Source organism: Ylistrum balloti, unplaced genomic scaffold (genome assembly GCF_031769215.1).
Source record: "Ylistrum balloti isolate Yb309-2 unplaced genomic scaffold, AGI_CSIRO_Ybal_v1 Utg369662, whole genome shotgun sequence".
NCBI lineage: Eukaryota > Metazoa > Mollusca > Bivalvia > Pectinida > Pectinidae > Ylistrum > Ylistrum balloti.
In genome coordinates, this window is record NW_026781912.1 from 117329 (window position 1) to 136965 (window position 19637).

At 35.3% G+C, this 19637-nt stretch overlaps 1 protein-coding gene across 1 annotated transcript in view; it reads right to left on the bottom strand.

Annotated features, from left to right (window-relative positions):
• Positions 1-1877: 1877 nt before the first annotated feature.
• The window catches only part of LOC132559498 (protein O-mannosyl-transferase TMTC2-like), a 72795-nt gene continuing 55035 nt past the window's right edge, over positions 1878-19637 (bottom strand). Inside the window, exons 5-13 of the mRNA XM_060224128.1 lie at positions 15668-15753; positions 7507-7568; positions 7110-7232; positions 4496-4574; positions 3549-3670; positions 3195-3276; positions 2866-2980; positions 2423-2486; positions 1878-2105 (exon numbers count right to left, since the gene is read on the bottom strand). Of these exons, the coding sequence (XP_060080111.1) occupies positions 1923-2105; positions 2423-2486; positions 2866-2980; positions 3195-3276; positions 3549-3670; positions 4496-4574; positions 7110-7232; positions 7507-7568; positions 15668-15753 (916 nt within the window). The 3' untranslated portion in view covers positions 1878-1922. The remainder of the gene's footprint in view (positions 2106-2422; positions 2487-2865; positions 2981-3194; positions 3277-3548; positions 3671-4495; positions 4575-7109; positions 7233-7506; positions 7569-15667; positions 15754-19637) is intronic.

The window sequence follows — 19637 nt, forward strand, 5'->3', positions numbered from 1 at the left end:
AGGGATTTGGTTTCAAATAAAAAATTTCTGCCAAAATTAAGCTATTGGTCTTTTACTGGGAATTCTTAAAAAGTCCCATGAGTATCCAATTGCTCCTGTTATCACTCCCTGTAAATGAATCTTCTATTATATTTCACTTCATATTTCGTCAGCTTATACGAGAATTCTGTAACATATGGGTAGGTTTGATGACTGTTTAATAATTGTCATTAAGAGCAATTATGATTTTATTTACATTCATTACATCTTTGATGTAACTTCTCTTAAAATATAAATACAAACGTGCTGTTTTTTTTTCTTTTCTTGGCAGAAATCATTTGAATTTTGCACACAACACCATATATTCATAATCGATAATTGAATGGACATGGAACTGACAGGTAATGCTCATGCTGAGACTGAATGCTACAGATTTAATCGAACATATTGTACAAAATAAATTAATGTAGAAATAATAGAACAACTCTATGATAAATACAATGATAACAAAACATGACAACATGGTAATGTTAAACAAAGAGAAATATATATATAGTATGTATAGAGAGAACATGACAACATGGTAATGTTAAACAAAGAGAAATATATATATAGTATGTATAGAAAGAACATCACAACATGGTAATGTTAAACAAAGATATTACAGAGAAATATATAGTATGTATAGAGAGAACATGTTTGAAAGCAACTAGGTAGAAATTTACAAAGGGAATAGAAATTTGGCAACATTTCACTACTAGTGATTTACATAGACTTGACTATACAGGGCTATTGGTTAACGAGAATTACATGTACTACACATACATAAACATTCATATCATGGCATTTAAATTAGATTTACTTCCACATACCTATTTATACCGTAATAATTCATCACCTCGTAATAAGCCCATGCATTAAGTCTGGCGTAGGCCAGGCTGAGCCTTACACACTCTTTGATATTTTGTTTTATCTTTTCGATTTTTTATTTTAAAAGTTTCCCTTTATTCACCTTTGAATTTTGGTTTTAAAACCTTGCCTTTGGATCCTTCGTCTAAGTGCAATGATAGTTTAAAGTGGCAAACCTTGAAATCTTTCTCTCTGTATTTGTCTGGCTATTTCCAGGATTTTGACCATTTTCTCTCTATTCACTCGACTCTCTCTCCTACATATTTTCTCTCCATTCACTTGACTCTCTCTCCTACATATTTTCTCTCCATTCACTCGACTCTCTCTCCTACATATTTTCTCTCTATTCACTCGACTCTCTCCCCTACATATTTTCTCTCTCTCTCCATGTCTGTCTCTACATACAAGTACTATGTACCATCAACATCATAACATGAACACCAAAGATAAAACAACATTTCTCTTTCTCTTAGTGTGACAAAGTTCCAAAAGGATAAATAGTGCTAGACAGCTGTTTGCGTGACCATTGTAACAAGGTGACAATTTAATGACAGAATATGACCTGTCGTTGTTCTAACAAAGCTGACCACATGTATAACCACTGAATTATATATACAATGAACAATAAAAGGCACCAATATCCTTTGAAAATAATGCTTAGTCCTAAGTGTCCTCTTCATGTATATTGGTATTAAGTTTTGATGGAATGTTCAATTCTGGAGCAAAGCTCTGGTAACACAGATTTCATTGAGAGATGATTTAATCTCTACAAGACAGTGACACAGTCCATTAGTTTACAATGCTGTCACATGTCAGGTATCTTCTGTCCACATCATGCTGAGCCAGTCTTATATCACTTCCTGTGACGTTGATCTGGCACTTACAAAAACACTTGATGTTACACTGACTGTGAGCTAGGGCTGTCTACACCTGAACTCTGGTGACATCTGATCACCTCCAGTCATCAGGCTCAAGGGACATTTCCAGGTTTACAAACACAGTTCTAAATGGCATGTTTTTATAAGTTACTGGCGTCATCGTTTTGTCTTGCCATTGGCGGTGTCTTTCTTCATGAGATTGCGTAACTTGATAAGATTTTGTTTGGTTGTTGAATCGTCAGGTTTCAGTCGTAGAGCCTCGAGATAGCTGAGCTCTGCCTCCACTAATTTTCCATTTAGATGCAACATGGCGCCCAAGTTCATGTGAGCAGTTGCAACCTGTAATAATAGAATCAAACATGTCTCAATTTCATACAGCACACTTTACTAATTAACAATAAGGAGGCCATCAGGTAGGGATACAGATATTTTCAAAAGGACATTACCACATGAAAATTGGGAAATGCTTATCACATTTAATTACTGATATCTTAAAATGAGGTGAACAATGTTACTCAAATACAAGTCTTTATTTAAAGACAAACAGTTGACTTAATCAGGAGATTTGAATTGGCCGATGGCAAAGCTTATGTAATATGTCTGAAAACATTAGTAATATTTTAAAATAAAAGTATTGAAGGACATAGAATATTTACATTCGGTTTGAGGAAGGCTGCCCGTCGATAAAGGTCCTCAGATTGTTTGTTGTCCTGAATTTGTCTGCAACAGAACAGATTCATAAGTTTAAAAGCAAACTCAGAAACATTCCTCCATGACAAAAAAAAAAAAAAAAAAACTCAGGAGCAATGAAATTTACAAAGTGTGTAACAGATTTCGGCTTAAGACACTTAATGAATTTTTTAATTTAATCTTATCATATGAAACATTACCACAAAAAAAATCCATTCTGATGAATACAATATTTAACCTGCATTGTTTTAACATTTATGAAGGCTTTGCTAAAAACTTGATTATCCATTGGTGGGACAAAAAAGAAATTATATTTAAATATCATATAATGTGTGACTGAAGTTTGTATTGTTGATATGGCTGGTAACATAAGGCATTATTTTATATGAGTGAAAACAATTTGACAAACCTGAGGATATTGGCTGCATTAAAAACAACTTCAAAGTCATTTGGTGCTCTCTCCACTGCAGCTAGATACATCTGTGCAGCCTGTTCTAGACGGCCAGATTCTGCTACAAACTGAGCTGTGAAGGAGTAACATTCTTATAAGAACTATTTTCCTTACCAAGTTTCCCCAGATAGAGCCTAGTAAACATTCTATAACCATAACCTGGTATACATAACTATCTTAGACATGTCAAAACAATAATATGAAAGTTGATAAATAAAGAAAAGTTGATCATGAAAATTCAAAAAAATAAAAATGTTGTGAGAAAGAATTTGTTGTGTATGATTTACCATAATGATGTTGAACACTTAAATCCCCTGCGTCTATAGCCTGGGCTTTTTGATACCATTCCTCAGCTTCAGGAAGCATGTTCTATGGGAAAATATTCAAAGAATCAAGAGTTAGCTCCCTTTGTACATACAAGGTACCTGGGGCAGACTATTTCTATGAATATAAACAATTAAATCATGCTTTAGATTTATGATTTTCTTTTCTTCAGGTAAACAGATCATTGATACAACAAAAACATTTCATATACTATGAAATTAAAATACATGATGAAGCATGAATTTTTTGATGAATGGTTCTGATGAACAGATTATAACATATATACAATAAAACCATACAACCATTTTCAAATGTACCTTTTTTTGGAAGAGCTTAGCCATGGTCAAGTGAGCAGGAATGTGGTCAGTCTTGACCCGTAAGGCCTCCTTGTACCAGTACTCAGCATCCTCAAACTGACCAAGTTTTAAATACACTTCCCCTGTAAAACAACATACCAAGTGGAATTCTGTTTACATTGCCTTTCTAGTTTTACAACAATGTTACTGATGACCAGGTGGAATGCTGTTTACATTGCCTCTCTAGTTTTACAACAATGTTACTGATGACCAGGTGGAATGCTGTTTACATTGCCTCTCTAGTTTTACAACAATGTTACTGATGACCAGGTGGAATGCTGTTTACATTGCCTCTCTAGTTTTACAACAATGTTACTGATGACCAGGTGGAATGCTGTTTACATTGCCTCTCTAGTTTTACAACAATGTTACTGATGACCAGGTGGAATGCTGTTTACATTGCCTCTCTAGTTTTACAACAATGTTACTGATGACCAGGTGGAATGCTGTTTACATTGCCTCTCTAGTTTTACAACAATGTTACTGATGACCAGGTGGAATGCTGTTTACATTGCCTCTCTAGTTTTACAACAATGTTACTGATGACCAGGTGGAATGCTGTTTACATTGCCTCTCTAGTTTTACAACAATGTTACTGATGACCAGGTGGAATGCTGTTTACATTGCCTCTCTAGTTTTACAACAATGTTACTGATGACCAGGTGGAATGCTGTTTACATTGCCTCTCTAGTTTTACAACAATGTTACTGGCCTAGCTTGAATAGATTTCAAAAGATGCCATAATATACAATATATCTATGATTTGCAATATCAACCTTTTTACATAATCTGTAACTAAACAGCCAAATTTCAAAATTGCAGCATTTTTTTATCTTAAAAAATTATGGAACATGATGAAATATGGTAATGAGATTCCCTTTCCTTGTTGAAATTCCTGCATCACTTACCCATCATGTTGTAGATACTCTGTGGCTGGTAGTAACTGGGCCGTCTCTTCAGTGCTTCCTTGTATATAGCTATAGCATCCTGTCAGCAAAATCAAATTGTCAATGTCAATTCAATAAGTATTGTACAATATCTCTCAAAATGACTAATCATGATACCTGAAAATGTAGCATTGTAGTAACACAGTCGATAAACATTGGAATAATTAAACAGTACACCCAATGATAAAGTAGGACAGGTGTCACAGAAGAAAATGCAACTGCCTTTCATCTAGGTGATAGGGATTTGATTACCCATCTGAATGTGAAAAGGTATGGCATCACTTCAGACCTCTCCAGACAGGTAGCATAATGTTCTAGCTAGTTTGTACAAGTTTCCTCCCTTGCATGCACCTACCTCTATCAACAAGACCTGTTAACGTTAAGATGGTCTTGAAATTTGTTGTTGTAAAATGAACCAATTTTAGCCTGCATGTATTGGAATGATGGACTGGTAGGGTCGTTGATTGTGTAAATACCAGATTTCTTCGTACATACGCATTTTAAATACATATTTAAGAAGGAAAGTCCCATTTTGTCTATTCTGCACCACTCACAATGCTCATGTTACCTAGTAGTAAAGGTCATAGTTTTTAACTTTTTAGAGATGTATATATACCTTGTATACAAGATCTATCACCTTTTTTTACTATTTTGCGATCACATCAAGATCTAGTTGGGCATTTTTTTTCCCTTTTCAAATTCTGATTTCAATGGTGGAAGAGAGCTATTGTTGTAATGACAGTTGTTTGAAGTAAGACTGCAGGGGTAGGAAGGGAGTCACTTGAAGTTAGTAGTAAAACAGATGTTATCGCCTTAATGTCTGTACCGTTCACAAAACAATTACCATATTGTGTTAAGGTATTTAAACTATTTTCTTGCCATGTGTATAAAAATCTCACCTGATGCAGCTCTTAAAATCTCTAACAACCAAGAGATCACTTTGTGCATAATATAGTCGCTTTTTTCCTTGTTTCACATGTGTTTGTCAAGTAATAACATTACAACACAATTAATATCAGGCTTTGTGAATGCTGCTGTGAATATTCTTTTTCATTTCACATGTGCTTGTGAAATAAACAGCATCATCATTGCAGAATGTATAATTACCTGTTAAGATGTGATTGTGTTGACTTTCAGGCCAAGTTTGACTCTTGAATGACAGGTATTTATTACTTTTGATTACTATCTTCATGATGACAAAAAATTGCAATTCAGTATACCTGTTAAGTTTTTTAAAAACTTTTTGTTTATAATTTCCATTTATCTATATAGAAATGTTTAAAAACAGGCTGGTAAACTAAGAGATGTACAATTTCAAAGAAATTCCCATTTATTTAGACTTGAAAAAAATATTCAAAATCTTAAAAAAAATATTGGAAGAGGAATAGATATATTCATGACCAATTTGATAGTATTTTGAAGCCTAATAGTATTGTTCAAAACAGGTGTGAATAACACAATCTGACAAATGTGAGGTTGGGTTTCTGAACAGGTGACAAAGGTGAAGCTGTACAGGTGGGATGATAAGGAAACAACTTCTCGGCAGGTTATACATGTACAGGTGAGACATGGATGGAACATAGCAGACAATATCATCCTACCAATAATTTACATAACTTACATCACAAACATTAAGACTAGCAATTTGTATAAACCTGATACACATTGTGGTGAAATAAGTACTTTTCCATATGATTTATCATTGGCTGACTCATATCTTTAACATATAATTAGGGTTTCGTTGAATGTTAACTAGATTGGTGCTGAATATCTTATGTCTCACTTCAATGTTTTGTATATAAATCTGAATATCTGTATGGTAATATGCTTCCAAATAAGGATGTCAGAAATGAAAGACATCACTTTGTTGATGTCTTGTTAATTTCTCCTAGGAATGGCATTATATTAATACTGGAACAGATTTCTTGTGCAGATGAAATGTTGATTTTTATCTACACTTTCCTCTCCTTCTGAATCTTAATTAACTCATAAATTTGCATTTTAATGTATTCAGATCAGGTCTACAAATGAAGTATTATGTATAAATTGATATCATAATGCATTTATCCACAAACATATGAGATTTTATAAAACAAGTCTTTCAAGTTTTAAAATTTTTTTTGTGAGCCTTGGAAAACAAAAATGAAAAACTTCGAGACAATTTTCATAAAATATCATATGAAATAAAAACAAATTGACCAAACCTCTCATCACTCAGAAAAGTTACATTTTGACAGGTAATTGTCTATATTACAACATCACAATAGAATTCCAAGCGACACAGCCTTTAATTATAGTGACAAATGCAAGAATATGACATAGATGAATTCAGTGAATAGCAGTAGCTTATATGTGATAAAATTCTACATTTTATTTCTCATAGTTTTTAATATGATAAAGTATCTGTAGATATTATTTATACAGATAAAAAGCTATGTCAAGGCTCATTAGAAAGTAAAATTTGATGAGGCGGTTTATTTCATGAACAAACATAGTCTAGGTCTATATCAGAACAATGTTTGTTTGAATAAAGAATCTGTCCCATGATGGAAACAGTCATGAAAGGTTTGCATACCTTGTTCCTTCCCATCTCAGCATACAGACGGCCAAGGTTGTATAAGGCAGAGATCTTGGTGTTTTCATGTAGACGCGGGTCCTTTAGACCTGACGTGTCCAAGTCAGCACAGTGTAAATAAACCTGTAAACATTTTACAATAATTAAGACTGATGTATGGTGGGACAGATGCTACATTAATGCATGTCTAGAAGACTTGGTTGTCACTTAGAATGTGGAGACATGTCTATTACATGTAGAAATGGTTTAAATGTTCTGCTGATACAGTGTACCCTGAACAATGAATTTTTGTAAGTAATTCATTAATATGCATGCTTTTAGCAATTAAATCTTGACGACCCTTAAAAACCTATAAAACAATCCCCTAAATAGTTACTATTAATTATAATATAGATACCTTTTCTGCCTCCTCGTACCTCAACTGCAGGGCATAAATTATAGCCAGGTTTAGATGGGCCACTGTAATCAAATGTTTAAATCATGATAAGTACACGTATATCATACATTATCATCAATATTGTCCTGTTAGGTACTGCTTGTATCCCTCATCATTTATATCTTGTGTGAGGGACAAAAGAAATCTTTATGTGTATATTAATCAAATACCTTGGAGTGAGGAGTCCAACATATATCTTATAATGAAATAGCCAATACATTTGTTGGTAATTACTAAAACTGCAAAGGGAAAGGAGGGGGGTGGGGGAGGGAGGGGGATTGTCATTCACTTTGTGACCATGTTGGTTCAATTTTGGATTAAAGTGGCCAATTTCTATGCGAAATTGTTGCAAAAATCTACAAAACCCACAAGCCCTTTATATTTAACAAAAATCAAACATCTTTCAGGAACTTTTGACCTTTTAAATATTCACACAAGAGTTTCCATTTATCTCTTGCCTTTGCATGTATAAACTTGCAAATGTTCTTATTTATAGAAAGAAATAATGGAGTCAATTGGGCACCACAGCCGTTCTGAATCTTCTGAGGTATCATCTTACAGACTGATATTCAATCCATTTACATAAGAAACCTTGTATTATCTGTCTGCTGAATATCACCTCCAGCGACCAGGAACAATTTCAAGGTGTGGTATATGGATATATAGGTGGATTTATAATATCACAAGCTGATAGTATCTACAGATTCATTTCATGATATCACATACCCTAGACCGAGATTTTATCATAAGATATTGCTTTTTTACAGTTAATTATTCAGCAGACATGTCTTTCATAGTAAAAATCTGCAGTGTTAATGTCAAAACTATTAATAATGATTTATTTTCTTCACAAAATATATTAAGAGACACTTTTTATTGACATTTTCCAAATGTGTTAATTGCACATGTACTCATCAAACTTTTCGTACTTTAGACTTGGTTCTTGGGTGTGGCTTTACAACAGCCGGTGCTGGAGTAATTTCAGGAAATAAAGTAATATAAATTTCTCTGAAATAAGGAAGGCAGTTTAATCTGATATCCACCTTCTTAATGTTTGGAAAAATAACACATTTTAGTTATGGAAAACAGCCTTTAAAACAAAATAATCAATGTTATCACAGCAATCTTGTTTACTCAAATTCTAAATACAAAACTGATCCGGTCGCAAGGAGTGGGTAACTAATCATAAACATGCTGATACAGCTACAATGAAAAGCAGAATCTTAAATTACCTTCTTAAAATTTCTTAAAGAATTAATCAAAACAAAGGAATGCATTTAAATCATCATAACCATGACAATCCAGTGCATTAAGTAGATTTTTCTTTCGATTTATACAAGAATTATCATTTGTTCTCAACTCTTTTTTCCCAAATTCAATCAGTCTCTGCATGCGAAGCTAATTAAAAACACTTGTTACATAATTCCTTTCCCAAAAGGTAGAAATGTCGAGATAACAGTTTATGATCCTTGACTACAGAGAAGATTACAGGCTATAAAACACTTGTTCTAACGCAGACTTTTATCATTAATTCTGTTTGAAGACTATGTTCCCTTTGGTAGGTGTAATGATTACTGAAACATACAGCATGTATAAAAAAATAGGTCTTTAAAACAGCATAACTTCAAAGGTCAATTACATCAGGAAAGTATGCAATGTATTCTGACTACAATGGTGCATGAAGACAAGGAGTCTCACCGGACTCAACAGACCAGTGTTTAGGATAGAAATTAGTCAACTGATCCCTGGATCTATATCCCCCACCATGTAAGGTGAGTAGTAGACATAGATCAATTTATTGGGCATGAACTGTTTCTACCTTCTAAACTTCAAATGGTTTCTGGCATCAGAGGTTTAGTATTAATCAAATGTTCTGGCAGCCATCTGGGGCCTGTTGAAAGCAAAAAGCAGTCCATTGTGAGAAAAAAAAAGAGTTATTTCAACTTCTAGTATATATCTATCTTAACTGAAGCAATATTCTCTGCCTACTGAATGATGCAACACTCTGCCAGTTGACTTCATCTGTACAACATATGCATTCTGTCCACTTTATTTATATACCATATACTTTCAATCCTCCTGCTCATTCTTCAATAGAACATATGCCCTCTTTTCCCTATATCTTTATAACATTAAGGCATACCTTCTGTCCACTTTATCTACATAACAAGTGCTTTTATTATATATAATTCCCCTCTTTATCTGTATAACATATGCCTCAGCACATATGCCCTCTGCTTTCTTTATCTGTACAACATATGCCCTCTTTCCTCTTTATCTGTATAACATACATGTATACCCTCTGGCCCCTGTCCACTTTATCTACCTAACAGTGTTCTATGCCCTCTTTATCTGTATAACATACATGTATACCCTCTGGCCCCTGTCCACTTTAACAGTGTTCTATGCCCTCTTTATCTGTATAACATACAGGGTTCTATGCCCTCTTTATCTGTATAACATACATGTATACCCTCTGGCCCCTGTCCACTTTATCTACCTAACAGTGTTCTATGCCCTCTTTATCTGTATAACATACATGTATACCCTCTGGTCCCTGTCCACTTTATCTACCTAACAGGGTTCTATGCCCTCTTTATCTGTATAACATACATGTATACCCTCTGGCCCTGTCCACTTTATCTACCTAACAGTGTTCTATGCCCTCTTTATCTGTATAACATACATGTATACCCTCTGCCCACTTAATGTGTAGGACAAGTGTCCTATGCCTCCTTCATCTGTAAAGCATATGTTCTCTACCTTCATTACCTGTGTAGCAGGTGCCCTTTGCTCCCTATTTGTACAACTGTTCACTTCCCTCTTTGTCTGTATAGCATTACATGTATACTATGGCCTATGTCCGCTTTAATTGTACAAAAATGCCCTCTACCCTCATTATCTATACAACATGTGCCATTTGCCCACTAAATCTCTCTAACATTTGCCTTTATCTACTTTATTTGTATAAAAAATGCCATCTGCCTTCATCATCTGTACAATATCTGCCTATACATATTTTGACTACATTGATAGAAATTTGTCCTCTTCCAACACTCAATGGTTCCCATGAGTATTTACAATAAAAATCAGTTCTAGATTGTCTATAATTCCAATCTTTCTTACTTGTCTTCATCGTCTCAAGTAGCACAATATACCTAAAAATCATCTGACAACAGCAGGATTTTTATGCCATAATATTGTGTATATCATTGAAACTGTCCCTTGTCATGCTATCCCCTTCAATACATGTGAACATTTATGCCCTTTGAAGTCTACAAAATGTACAACATGGTTATGTTATATACCTGGTACAGGGTTTAAATGTTGGAAACTAGTACTTTTGCACCCTATAAAGGAATCATTAAATCAGATTAATTCAAAATGGAATTTTTAAAAGAGTCCAGGTCTAGAGCAGGGTGTAAACATTGAATGTTTATCAGATCCACAAATCTGTGTTAAATTAACTGATACATCATGGAGATGTCCGCTCCAGAATTTATGTGACAAATTGTACCATGCCTTCCATCACCTGATTTAGTATTAGCATGCAAATGGTGGGATAATGTGTTCCATACCGGGGATTGATCAATATTCATGTGCACCACGTTCTGTGATCTGTAGTGTCGATTCATGTTTTTCTAAACACCCCACCAATATAAAGCCCAAGCCACATAGAGACAGCAATCACGCATACATAAATCTTATGTTTAAAACCCTGCTTCCAATTTAAAGGATGACGGTGAATTCATTAACAACGATTTCAGTGAATTATGAAAATGAAATTCCTTTCAGGTATACAGATTGATGCATAAAATAAGTCAACTACATGGAGCTTGTACATAGCTGAAATATTTCCTCTGATTTAGTTCTTATAATAATTAAAGGCTGCCTTTTCCAGACATTGAGTCCCATGCTTACTCTTCATGTCTTAAATGATTCATTGTTGAAGAAAATTATGGCTTCGATCCTGTATAATATTTAGCTGCAATATACTGTTCAGATATCACTACCAATCCACAGAAAATTCAATAATCTAATATTTTTAATTAGACTATACAGAGAATTCAATAACCAACTTCAAAGTAAATATGGTGTACTTTTATCATCTCTATATATGGATTTCTTTATAATTGTGATGGTATCACATCTAAATTGGAATGAGGCCATATTTCAATTGCTGCAACAGCTGACAAAACTATTTACATACAATAGATTCTAGCTGAACCTAAGGTTAATATAATGATACAGAGTAATTGTCTGTGGAGAACCATCAACACTGACACTGTTTTTCTCTAACAACACACCCCATCCTATCCCATTCCCCTTCCTGGTATCTCATTCAAAGACATCATATCACTGTCACCCCATCCTATCCCATTCCCCTTCCTGGTATCTCATTCAAAGACATCATATCACTGTCACCCCATCCTATCCCATTCCCCTTCCTGGTATCTCATTCAAAGACATCATATCACTGTCACCCCATCCTATCCCATTCCCCTTTCTGGTATCTCATTCAAAGACATATCACTGTCATACTCATGCCTCATATCTCCACAGATTTGATTGAAACTTGTCTGGTACCAAGATGGGAAATATTGATCATTGGATTTGAATAAAAGAAAATGTGAAAGACATCTACATGTCAACATATTACTGAAGCTGTATACAAGTCCATGTCTAACTCAGAAGCCTTATTTACCTAAAAGCCATATACAGTATACCTTCAGCCCGAAAACGCAAAACTGCCAAAAAGTCTGAAGCAGGATTCACACTAATGTATATCTATGTTAGACTGGCTGTGCATTTTGATTCAGCTGCTGGAGCTGAAGCTCCTATGTCTCTTATAAGTAAAATCTTGAGGAAAAGGGCAGATAACATTGATTTTAGAACCTGAAACATCTATTTTGGTTTACAAATTTGATAAAAAGAAGAAAAAAAATTGCCAAAAGTGTCATCTACTTTTACATGTACTTTTATTCAACAGATATACATCTTGGATAGCACATACATATGTATTTCTGGTTACATATGAATCTTAAGATTCTATATATTAAAGATATACGTTATTTATTTGATATAAAATATATCAACATACTTTGAAAATGTCAACTACAAAAAATGTCTTCCTTTTCTAACATTAAGTTATTTTTGGATTGTCAGAAGATATTATAGGTGCTCCTAGAACAAAATTAAAATCCAGAGAATTTGTTCTAATAAAAGTTTGAAAAGAAAATTACAGCACAGATTTCTATTTGAGTGTATTTCTGATTGTGTGCTGCAAGGTGGCTGTTTAGACTTATTACAATCACACTAAACTGTCTTGTATTGTTTACGATTGCCCGTGATCAAGTAAAAAATCTTTAATTTAATCAGCATCTCTGCATTAATGTATACAATTATTGGTCAAAGTTAAAGCAGCAAAAATGGCAAGTAATGTATTACATATGAATATTTCAAATGTCTACAGTGTTCCAGTTTGTCAGGATGGTGGCAGGATCTCTGATTTTTGGTTTTTATTGTTAAACCAGTAAGAACTATTATCACCACCTATAAAATCATCTCTAATTGCAAAAGCAAGAACACTAAATGCTTTCTCATTTTTTATCTGAATTTTCAAATTATTTCTAGTTTGAGTCAGAGACCGTCTGTGTGAAGCCAGAAGTTCTGCATCAAGAATAAAAGCCTCTGTCTACCAGAATGTTTATGATTGGGAGCGGGTGACGAAAGCAGGCTATGCTGGTGAACATTGATTTTAGACACCGACATCTGAGTCCAGTTTAACTACATGATTCCAATGCCAGTACAAAAGCTTGTCACACGATCACCGTCTGTCTAGCATACCCACACCACACACTTGAAATCAAATTTATAAGGTTGTCATATTCTCGATTTTGTTTGATGGGGAATCAATATGATACAACACGGATCACCCTATATGGCGACCCTGTATAGCACATGTGGCATAGGGATGCAGACATCAGGAAGAACATCTCTGCCTTGGTCTCTGGGGATAGTGACATCTTGTATGCAGTGTGTAAATGAAAAGAGGGGAATTTAAGCATTTGAAAAATAATTAAATCAGGTCCTAACAACCTGTCAAGGTAATTACATTATTAAAACTTGTGATTAAATCCAGATGTATCCGATAACATCAAAAGTAGAAGCTGATCAATTTTCCATTTGTACATGTGCTAAAATGGCTTATCTAGTGTAAAACCTGTCATAAAAATGATTTCAGTAACAAGTTAAATTCGAAATGATTTTTGACAAGACAAAAAGTGTCTCCTACAGTTTGTTTACACAGATATTCAATTATTTGGACAATAACTGTTATGGATTTTTTTCACATAGCATACCAAACGCATTTTGAAAGCGACAGAACATGAGTCTTTTTCAAGGTAAAACCTAGAACTGACCAGAAAGAAGAACCGTTCTCCACTGAAGACCCAGAAATGAAGAAGACACTTTATATATTTCATATTTAATTATATGATTTTATACTTGGACCAAAATTTCAAATTAAGAAGATGTCAAAAGCTATTTCATCCTTGATTTAGTGCTGTTTAATATTCCTTAAAGAAACAGGCATATAACTGTCATAGGAAATGAGAAATATATCTATTAAAATTGATTTTGCAATTGATTACAATCTTTCTGTACATACAAATGACCTAGGACCTTTGGTCACATGATTCTTTGTTCAAGTCTTGTTCAACTGAGTGAAATAGTTTGCATTAGAATTTCATAACAAACTCTCTTAATGTTCAGAGTATTGTTTGATTACAACCAACATTTCCATGTTTCATCGAAATTGGTAATATGTTGACTGTGTAGCAATGGGAAATCCAAGACAATTTTTAGCAACTGTGACTTTCATTTTGGGGTCTTATATGTATAAAATGGGAGCTTGTATAAGGTACTGTTTCACTTCTTAACATCTGCATAATTTTCTAGCCATTTTCCTTTAACATTTCCGAATCGTGACTTGTGGGTGACCAGTACTGTTCCGATGAGGATAAAAGCTTATTTCTGTGCTCTATCTCACAGTGTATATATGACTTGGATTCTATTGCTCTTCAAATCCCAATCTTAATCATTTGTGCTTTTATTTGAATAGTTAATAAATAAAAGCAAAGAAATTTTTTTTTCTAACCACTTTATTTGTTCTGTACCAGCTGTTATACAACCGCCCACACCAAGTTTCAATTTTTTTTCTTTAGTGCTCCCGTACCAAGTAATTTTCCTGACAATCTTATTACTTTCATACAAAAACCCCATCAAACCCAGGAGATGGTGAAGGCTCCATCATAAGCATAGCAAGCATGGTTTTTACTAAAAAACTGTTTAACTTGGGCTTCAAACTAATGATGATTCTATAGTGAAAGGTATTAACCCATTGATTTAAAGTAGAGAAAACCTAGAGATATGTAACTTCCCTACACAAAGAACTGTGTTCTGTGGAATACAGCTGAAATAACAATTAAGGATGTGCACAATTTTTGAATTTTTTATATGGCATAGAATTAAAAAACACCTGGAAGTCATTTCTTCATTCATTTCACTAACATAAAATTCTGACAGATTGTAAGGAAATCATTGATTTTTGAAATATAACGGCGCTAAGAAGAATGCCTTCCTTCTTAATAGAATTTTACAAGAAACACATTCTATGTGGTAATATAAGAGAGTTTCTACATCTTCATTAGCCAGCAGTAGTCAAAGAGGAGACAACATCATTCAATTCATCCCACCAATTGTCTATATAACAATGTTTCCCCAGTATTCCCCTATTCCCCCTTGTAATAGACCTGACTTCCCTAAGCTATATATAGAACAAGCCATTTAAAACACATCAAACTGCACATCACTAAAAGTCTGGTTATCTCACTTTTTTACCGTCGGTAAAGTTATGTCAAATTTCATTTGAAATTTTGTGATTTTTATAATCAAGAGTATCACTTCTAGACAGCTTTTTGGGAAAATGAAAACTGATTTTACAGTAAAATCAAAATGAAAAATGAGAATTGAATCGACATTTGTTGACCAACCATTGATCATTGAACAGCCATATCAATTGGATCCACATGTGGCCACCAGCCATTCAGTGCAAACTTACTTGAAAGTTTAGGGCGACACTGTATAGCTCGTTTATAGCTTTCAATGGCTTCTTCATATCTCTTCTGGTCTTGCAGTAAAATTCCCCTGTGAATATTAGAACAAAGTCATATGAATACATGTCCTACATGAATTAAGAATCTGATGGTTGTTTGTTGGTTAAGGGTCTTTTGTCTACAAACAGTTATCAGGTGTAAATGGGGAGTTTGACATTATATTTCCTTGACAGTAGAACCTCTAGGGTCCTTTAAACCTGTTCTGAGTATCTACATTTGATTAAGAGGTGTACATTGTAGGGTGCTCCATCTTAATGTTCGATCTTAAAGTAAAATGAGAAAAAAAGAATACTAAGGATGTTCTTTCCCTAGAAGTGGTCTTACATTAAAGATACCTGTCAACGGCCTTATACAATAACGATCTTTTAAGGTGACCTAATGGCCATACAAGGTCGTACATGATACCCTATCAAGTATTTCTCTTTAAATCTGGAATATTATTTTTTCTTTCTGACACAAGAGTTTCACCTTAAGCATTTCAACGGTATCATTGAAATGTCAATGACAGATTTCTCAAAAGATATAAAGGTAAATCTCAATAAGGTATGAAAATCTACCTGTACTCTAGATAATCAATTTTTTTACTACACAATTAACTCATCACTGTAATTATATTGAACACAATTTTTATTTCGTTTTTTGAGTGTAGAATAAAGACCTTGTACACCAAAGCCATAACAAACTTAATTAAGATGTAGCTTCACCACAATAAACTTAACAGAACAAACAAAAATGTCTATCATCAAAAGGATGCAGAATGGCTAAAGTAAAGGATGCAAACAAGCATCTACGTTACATATAATGTCCAGACTAACAAGGTCCTACTGTACACACAAACCAAAGTGTCCAGACTAACAAGGTCCTACTGTACACACAAACCAAAGTGTCCAGACTAACAAGGTCCTACTGTACACACAAACCAAAGTGTCCAGACTAACAAGGTCCTACTGTACATACAAACCAAAGTGTCCATACTAACAAGGTCCTACGGTACACACAAACCAAAGTGTCCAGACTAACAAGGTCCTACTGTAAACACAAACCAAAGTGTCCAGACTAACAATATTCTACTGTACACACAAACCAAAGTGTCCACACTAACAAGGTTCTACTGTACACACAAACCAAAGTGTCTAACAGGTCCTACTGTAACCAAAGTGTCCTACTAACAAGGTACACACAAACCAAAGTGTCCAGACTAACAAGGTCCTACTGTACACACAAACCAAAGTGTCCAGACTAACAAGGTCCTACTGTACACACAAACCAAAGTGTCCAGACTAACAAGGTCCTACTGTACACACAAACCAAAGTGTCCAGACTAACAAGGTCCTACTGTACACACAAACCAAAGTGTCCAGACTAACAAGGTCCTACTGTACACACAAACCAAAGTGTCCAGACTAACAAGGTCCTACTGTACACACAAACCAAAGTGTCCAGACTAACAAGGTTCTACTGTACACACAAACCAAAGTGTCCAGACTAACAAGGTTCTACTGTACACACAAACCAAAGTGTCCAGACTAACAAGGTCCTACTGTACACACAAACCAAAGTGTCCAGACTAACAAGGTTCTACTGTACACACAAACCAAAGTGTCCAGACTAACAAGGTTCTACTGTACACACAAACCAAAGTGTCCAGACTAACAAGGTTCTACTGTACACACAAACCAAAGTGTCCAGACTAACAAGGTTCTACTGTACACACAAACCAAAGTGTCCAGACTAACAAGGTCCTACTGTACACACAAACCAAAGTGTCCAGACTAACAAGGTTCTACTGTACACACAAACCAAAGTGTCCAGACTAACAAGGTTCTACTGTACACACAAACCAAAGTGTCCAGACTAACAAGGTCCTACTGTACACACAAACCAAAGTGTCCAGACTAACAAGGTCCTACTGTACACACAAACCAAAGTGTCCAGACTAACAAGGTCCTACTGTACACACAAACCAAAGTGTCCAGACTAACAAGGTTCTACTGTACACACAAACCAAAGTGTCCAGACTAACAAGGTTCTACTGTACACACAAACCAAAGTGTCCAGACTAACAAGGTCCTACTGTACACACAAACCAAAGTGTCCAGACTAACAAGGTCCTACTGTACACACAAACCAAAGTGTCCAGACTAACAAGGTTCTACTGTACACACAAACCAAAGTGTCCAGACTAACAAGGTTCTACTGTACACACAAACCAAAGTGTCCAGACTAACAAGGTTCTACTGTACACACAAACCAAAGTGTCCAGACTAACAAGGTTCTACTGTACACACAAACCAAAGTGTCCAGACTAACAAGGTTCTACTGTACACACAAACCAAAGTGTCCAGACTAACAAGGTTCTACTGTACACACAAACCAAAGTGTCCAGACTTACAAGGTTCTACTGTACACACAAACCAAAGTGTCCAGACTAACAAGGTTCTACCTTACACACAATCCAAAGTGTCCAGACTAACAAGGTCCCACTGTACACACAAACCAAAGTGTCCAGACTAACAAGGTCCTACTGTACACACAAACCAAAGTGTCCAGACTAACAAGGTCCTACTGTACACACAAACCAAAGTGTCCAGACTAACAAGGTCCTACTGTACACACAAACCAAAGTGTCCAGACTAACAAGGTCCTACTGTACACACAAACCAAAGTGTCCAGACTAACAAGGTCCTACTGTACACACAAACCAAAGTGTCCAGACTAACAAGGTTCTACTGTACACACAAACCAAAGTGTCCAGACTAACAAGGTTCTACTGTACACACAAACCAAAGTGTCCAGACTAACAAGGTTCTACTGTACACACAAACCAAAGTGTCCAGACTAACAAGGTCCTACTGTACACACAAACCAAAGTGTCCAGACTAACAAGGTTCTACTGTACACACAAACCAAAGTGTCCAGACTAACAAGGTCCTACTGTACACACAAACCAAAGTGTCCAGACTAACAAGGTCCTACTGTACACACAAACCAAAGTGTCCAGACTAACAAGGTCCTACTGTACACACAACCAAAGTGTCCAGACTAACAAGGTTGTACTGTACACACAAACCAAAGTGTCCAGACTAACAAGGTCCTAATGTACACACAAACCAAAGTGTCCAGACTAACAAGGTCCTACTGTACACACAAACCAAAGTGTCCATACTAACAAGGTTCTACTGTACACACAAACCAAAGTGAACAGACTAACAAGGTTCTACTGTACACACAAACCAAAGTGTCCAGACTAACAAGGTCCTACTGTACACACAAACCAAAGTGTCCAGACTAACAAGGTTCTACTGTACACACAAACCAAAGTGTCCAGACTAACAAGGTTTTATTGTACACACAAACCAAAGTGTCCAGACTAACAAGGTCCTACTGAACACACAAACCAAAGTGTTCAAGACTAACAAGGTTCTATTGTACACACAAACCAAAGTGTCCAGACTAACAAGGTTCTACTGTACACACAAACCAAAGTGTCCAGACTAACAAGGTCCTACTGTACACACAAACCAAAGTGTCCAGACTAACAAGGTTCTACTGTACACACAAACCAAAGTGTCCAGACTAACAAGGTCCTACTGTACACACAAACCAAAGTGTCCAGACTAACAAGGTCCTACTGTACACACAAACCAAAGTGTCCAGACTAACAAGGTCCTACTGTACACACAAACCAAAGTGTCCAGACTAACAAGGTCCTACTGTACACACAAACCAAAGTGTCCAGACTAACAAGGTCCTACTGTACACACAAACCAAAGTGTCCAGACTAACAAGGTTCTACTGTACACACAAACCAAAGTGTCCAGAGTAACAAGGTTTCACTGTACACACAAACCAAAGTGTCCTGACTAACAAGGTCCTACTGTAAACAAAAACCAAAGTGTCCAGACTAACAAGGTT